At 33.7% G+C, this 6,549-nt stretch overlaps 1 protein-coding gene across 3 annotated transcripts; it reads left to right on the forward strand.

Annotated features, from left to right (window-relative positions):
* The first annotated feature begins 338 nt into the window (after nucleotides 1-338).
* LOC115706063 (auxin response factor 16) lies at nucleotides 339-4,016 on the forward strand. Of its 3 annotated transcripts, XM_061108480.1 has the most exons (5): nucleotides 339-413; nucleotides 885-992; nucleotides 1,173-2,274; nucleotides 2,703-3,574; nucleotides 3,689-4,016. In XM_061108480.1, the coding sequence occupies exons 3-5, from the start codon at nucleotides 1,201-1,203 to the stop codon at nucleotides 3,741-3,743; spliced, it is 2,001 nt and encodes a 666-aa protein (XP_060964463.1). In that variant the 5' UTR covers nucleotides 339-413; nucleotides 885-992; nucleotides 1,173-1,200; the 3' UTR covers nucleotides 3,744-4,016. The 3 variants fall into 3 exon arrangements, with proteins under 3 accessions (XP_060964463.1, XP_030489439.2, XP_060964462.1); XM_030633579.2 differs by lacking the exon at nucleotides 339-413 and having other exon boundaries at nucleotides 460-992; XM_061108479.1 differs by lacking the exon at nucleotides 339-413 and having other exon boundaries at nucleotides 466-992; nucleotides 2,703-4,016.
* The last annotated feature ends 2,533 nt before the right edge of the window (nucleotides 4,017-6,549 follow it).

The following is a 6,549-nucleotide window of genomic DNA, read 5'->3' on the forward strand; positions in this document are numbered from 1 at the left end:
AATATATCGAATGCCCGTGAAAAAAAAAATTTGAAAAAAAATATTCCGACATATGTTTTTGAGCATAGAAATTGTAACAGCAGGTTGAGAGTAGTATTCCTCTAAATATATTTATGTTTAATCTGACACGTGGACAGCCGGATGATTAGAACCAAATCTGACACCAATAGTATTTTGACAAATGCCATATTCTTGTTGTGTTATGTCTGTCTAGTATGAGCGAAGTACACGCGCCTTAAAATGGAGAGTAGAGACCAAGAAAACAACCAGAAATTAATAATAATATTATAATTATTAGCAGTTAAGAAAAAAAGAAAAAAAAAAACAAGAAAGTGAAATAATTCACTTGAATTTTAGTTACAAGTCTATGCAATATCTCGATCCGAAAACAAGGAAGGAAGAAAAAAAATCAGGCAAGTCTGTGCTTAAATTAAATTTAAATTAATTTATAATTAATTATTAAAAATGTAATTATAATTTGTTTATTTTGTTAATGCATATAATATAAAGAACCCTTTCTTTCTTGCTCACTATCACACACAGACAGTCTGGTCGGCAACGAAGCTTCACTGATTTATATCGTTTTTAGGGTGTGTGAGTGTGTCGGGTACTGTGATTATACATACAAAAATTAATATTTTTATATATATCATCAATATATACGTATGTATTTGTTCTCACATATATATATATAGGCAAACTTCTCATTTCACACTTTGAACCTACTCTTCTTCTTCACACACCCGTTTCTTTACCAGAAAGATTCTCCAGGCTTTGATTTTAATTTTCAGGGAATTTTGATAAATTCCTGTCCTGGTAGAATTTTGGTGTCCTTTTCTCTGAATTTACGGTCATGTTTCCTGAAAATGCTTCTGTTTGTTTAGACTAGAAGAGAAGAGAAGAGAAGAGAAGAGAAGACCCTTTTGTTGGTGTATGTGTTGAAGCTTTCTGGGTACTCTAGTTATTCAGTATTCGATTTTTTGAGTTTAGAGGTAAACATTCATATATTTTGTTTTTCGAATTTTGTTTAGTGGGTTTTGGTTGGTTTTCTGAATATTAGTTTGGAATATTTTAGTAGTTATTATTGATTGCCCTTTTATTGCGAATTAAATATGGGTTTTGTCTTTATTTTCTGTTATGATTTCTGACATAGATTTTTGGTATGATAACAGTGTCGAGGCCTTTTGTATTTAGCTAAAGATGATTAGAGTAATGGATTCTGGAAGAGAACCAATGAGGAGGGATTTTGAAAAGTGTTTGGATCCCCAGTTATGGCACGCATGTGCTGGTCCTCTGGTTCAAATGCCTTCCATTAACTCTAAGGTCATTTACTTTCCTCAAGGCCACGTTGAACATGCCCAAGGGAATGTGGATTTTGGGAATTCTAGAATTCCTTCACACGTTCTTTGTAGGGTATCTGCCATTAAATTCATGGCGGATCCTGAAACGGATGAGGTTTATGCAAAAATGGGGTTGACTCCTTTAAGGGACAACAGTAATTTTGATGTTGAGGATGAAGGGTATCTAGGAAACAATGGAATTGAGAATTCTGAGAAACCCAAATCTTTTGCCAAGACTTTAACACAATCTGATGCTAACAATGGGGGTGGTTTTTCTGTCCCTCGTTACTGTGCTGAGACTATCTTTCCACCTTTGGATTTTTCAGCTGTGCCTCCTGTTCAGAACATTCTGGCTAAGGATGTTCATGGTGAGACTTGGAGGTTTAGACATATCTATAGAGGTACCCCTCGCCGGCACCTTTTGACTACCGGTTGGAGTAATTTTGTGAACCAAAAGAAGCTTGTTGCTGGTGATTCAATTGTGTTTTTGAGGGCTGATAATGGTGATCTCTGTGTTGGAATAAGGAGGGCTAAGAAGGGGATTGGTTGTGGACATGAGTACCCTTATGCTTGGAATCCTTTAGCTGGAAACTATGGTTCTCAATATGAGAATAGTAGAGTGGTGCCAAAACCAGGTATGAGAGATGCAAGGGGAAAAGTGAAAGTTGAATCTGTTGTTGAAGCTGCAACTCTTGCAGCTAGAGGACAACCATTTGAAGTAGTGTACTATCCGCGGGCAAGCACCCCGGAGTTTTGTGTTAGAGCCCCGGCTGTAACGGCTGCAATGCAAATCAGGTGGTGCTCAGGGATGCGGTTCAAGATGCCCTTTGAGACTGAGGATTCTTCTCGAATAAGCTGGTTCATGGGTACTATTTCTAATGCCCAGATTGAGGATCCAATCCGTTGGCCTGATTCTCCTTGGCGTCTTTTACAGGTTAGTAATTTTATTTCATTTCTGTTAGGACTGGACTATGTTGTGCCTCTTTTCTTGATGTTTTTGCTTGGTAGTGTTGTGTGGTACAATGGATGTTGTCCTTTGGATACACGTGTAAAGTTCAGTCTTAGAAAGATGTTGTCCCTAATTTAGATCAGTGAACTTTTGAAACTAATATGAAGATGACTTTTTTCAACTCTATTTAAAACAAATGACAGTTATTAGCAAAGGACAGTTGAATTTTGTATCTGCTTTTATATCATCTTAGTAGCTTATCATTTCAAGCAATCATTAGGCATTAAGTAGGTCTGTAGTTTTGGCATTTTGGACATATTCTAGCAGTAGTATTACTTCTAGTAGACAGGTTTCAATTGGGTGATTTTCCTGGTTTGAGTTACTGAAAGATCATTTCAATACATCTTTTTTAGGTGACATGGGACGAACCAGATTTACTACAGAATGTGAAATGTGTTAATCCGTGGTTGGTCGAACTGGTCTCAAGCATGCCCATGCATGTCTCTCCATTCTCACCACCAAGAAAGAAGATGCGGCTTCCACAGAACCCAGATTTTGCTCTAGTTAGCCATCCTATGCCATTACTTCCCACCAACTTCCTCAACAGCCCCTTCCATTGTATTCAAGACAACATTCCTGCAGGCATACAGGGAGCCAGGCATGCTCAATTTGGGCCATATCCAGTGGACCTCCACCGAAATGAACTGCAGCCGGGAATGCTTCCACTTGGTCTTCGGAAGTTGGATATCTCTGATCCTCTTAAAAATCCAAGTGGTGGTTTCATGAAAAACACCGAGAACAGTGAGAATATTTCTTGCTGGCTAAAAATGGGGCATCCCAATCAAAGTTTGAAGGCAAATGAGGAAACAAAGACACCTCAGTTGTTATTGTTTGGACAGGTTATACTGACTGAAGAACAACTCTCAAAGAGTTCCTCTGGTGAAAACAGTTCATCTGAGGGGAATTTAGACAAGACAGCAAATCATTCTGATAATGGCTCTGGTTCAACAGTGAACTCATCTGATGGAAGGTCACCCTGGTACAAGTTTCATCATGATGGGAGAAGTGATCAACTTCATGGTCAGGAGACTGGTCACTGCAAGGTGTTCATTGAATCGGATGATGTGGGAAGAACCCTTGATCTCTCTCTTCTTGGTTCATATCAAGAACTGTACAGAAAGCTAGGTGACATGTTTGGTATAGAACAGGTTTCAGGGCTTTTTAAAAATCTTCTATACCTGGACGCAACAGGTTCTGTTAAACAAACCGGAGAGGAACCCTTCAGGTATTATCTTATTCATAACTTATTAGTATATGATCTTCTTTCAGATTTACATTATTGAGTCCTCATTGTGATGGTTCTAATAATTTTGCATTTGTGTTGTTTCTTTTGTGGCAGTGAGTTTTTGAAGTCAGTAAGAAGGCTAACCATCCTCACGGATCCCAGGCAGTGAAACTTTAGGAACATATGAGAAACTCTCCTTTGAATTGTACAGCTGAAATGACTTAAAAAGTCTTTATAATTTCATGTTTTTTTTTTATTCCACAACAAAAATTTGTGGGATAAGATTGACTTGTTTCATTTTGGATATTGATGATTTAATTTCCCAGAAAACAAAGTTCATATGTTTTTTCTTTAAACAACTTCCTGTCTCTAATGTTTTGTGTTATGTAAATACTTTATGTTCTGTTAACACAAAAAGAACCAAACTAGCCTTGTAATTTAACTTCATGTTTCTCATTCTTTTCACTTTGCTTTATTCACACGCTTTTTATAGTAACATTATTATATTGTCAATAAAACTATGATGGCAAATCAAGTCTTATCACACATAAATGAATAAATAGTTTAAACCATATAACATAAATATCTTTGGGTATCTTAATCAGTGTTATATTTTTAAAGTCACTGAAATTGTGCATTCATTTGGGCATGTAATAACCTACCAGTATATACATATTGAAGAAGTTAATAGAGTGTATGAGGTCATAGCACCAATATCAAGACCCTTGTATTTGTTACTTGACTTTTTCTCTGGTCTACTCAACTCAACTCAACTAATCACAAACTCTTGTCTTGTTTTAAAAGTGAACCCAATATATCTGGATAATACATATTAAATTCCAAACCTTTTGGTCGCTCTAGGATCTGTTTATGTATATAATAATTTATCTTTTAAACTATTTTCTGGTTCCGAATTTTCAACCAGTCTTGATGGCCTATGAAATTGCCGCAAATACTGGTACATGAACAAAAATGAAGTATTATAACACTAACTTAGCTTTGGGATGTGTAAATTAATATATGGTTAATGAGTTTGTTAGTCAACTCAAAAAGATATTTGGTTATTTTATATTTATTTTTTTTCAAACTAAGAGATTATAGAAATGGGTATAGCAGACAAAGATTCGTGAGGTAAGGAAGGGGATCCTAACCCTATGCTACTTTGAAAAGTTAACTATTATTATAAGCAAACTAAATATAAAATAACATAAAATAAGAATGAAGATGTGGTTTTCATATTCATGAAATATCACAGTCTGAACCAATAGACAACTACATTTAATAGGACAGCAAAGAAACAGACATGTAACACATTCTTTGTGCGTGGAATTGGGATCACCTCATTGACCCCAATTTTAGTTTTTAATTTTTATTTTCACAAAAAATTCATTGCTAAAAATAAAAGAGTATGAACACACTAAAATTTCCCATTTTGACTCTAATCATAAACTTTGATTATTGTTACAAAAATCATGTGTTATTGACACCTCAACCAAAAAAAGATGAAAGTAAATGGTGTTAGTCTCATGAATTAACTCAAGAAAGAATTGGTCATATAAAGAGAATAATAGTTTTGGCATGTGAGAAGGTTTATTGGGCGTTGAAATTGAGAGAAGTGGGATTGGAATACCAATGGGGCTTGTGCTGTGTTATGTTGCTAAATCAACAATGTGTTATTATGTTATTGTTAATGTTGATTTCGAGTGACCAAGATCCAAGATTTTGCCCTTGTCCACTAACCCATCTTTAGTCAACTCCAGCAACCTATTTTTTCATCATCTCTTTTAGTTTTTTTCTTTTATTTTTCTATTGACATACGCACGAACTGCATGAGTGTTATTTTTTTATTACTAGCTATTTTGTTATTATTTAGTTGTGTGGGAACTTGAGAACTTAAAAGTCAATTGAAGCAAGTTTGTCAAAACAACAAAATCTCACCTTAATTTAAACTTGTTACTAGTTGTTAATCTTTCTTAGACCGGAGCTAGCTAGGCCAAGAAACATCATGTGCAAGTTGGTTTGTTTTTTTTTTTTTTTTTTATTTTATTTTTTTTTTAAAAAAAGCTAGAGATTAATTTTCCTAAAACATTTTTTCCAATAATATGAAGTAGGGGAAATTTGATTCCCAACGAAGAGGTTGTAGGGGGATTTGTTTACTGAAGAAAAGGACACCCTTTTTAAGGTGTTCAAGTAATAATAATAATAATATAAGGAGAAATAGAAAGAAAAAAAAATAAGTTTGTCAAGTGTACCAATAAGACATTCTTTTTCTACCCCTGCATTACTCTGTTTAGCACAACATTTGGAAAAATTAAAGGGTGTTTTGTAAATAGTTAAAAATAGCTTATTAAAAAATTTAAGGAACTAAAAGATTATAATAAATTTATTTGTACTAAAATATATTTACTTATTTATTAATAATACAAACAGTAAAAAATATTTGACATAAATAAGAAAAAATTGCGGTAAAAGTTTTCAAAAAATTTATTTGATGTAGATAAGTTTTCAATTTCAAAAAATAACGGTAATAATTCTTAAGCTTGAGATTCTTATAAGTCCATTGGTCCTCTATTTAACATATCCGTTAATTTCTTCCTAAAATATCCGTGTTGAGATCAAATTGTGGCATAAGTTCCTAAAATATTTTTTTTTTTATGTAAATAAGTCCTCAAACTCAAAAAATTGTGACAATAGCCAAAGCTCAAGATTCTCGTTAGTCCATATTTAACTACTCCATTTGTTGTTCCAAAAAATATCATGTGTTAATTTTTTATTGGTCCAAATTATAATTTTAATTAAAATTAATTAAAAAAATATAAAAAATAAAAATAAATTAACTTTTTTTATCTTTTCTATTTTTTTTATCTTCTTCTTCTTCTTCTAATTCACTCCAAGCCCAACATCCACAACTTTGGTCTGCTCTACTAAAACTCTCCAATTTATATTAGTAAGAGGGATTGCTCTAAAACAAATCT

This window comes from Cannabis sativa, chromosome 1 (assembly GCF_029168945.1).
Source record: "Cannabis sativa cultivar Pink pepper isolate KNU-18-1 chromosome 1, ASM2916894v1, whole genome shotgun sequence".
Taxonomy (NCBI): domain Eukaryota; kingdom Viridiplantae; phylum Streptophyta; class Magnoliopsida; order Rosales; family Cannabaceae; genus Cannabis; species Cannabis sativa.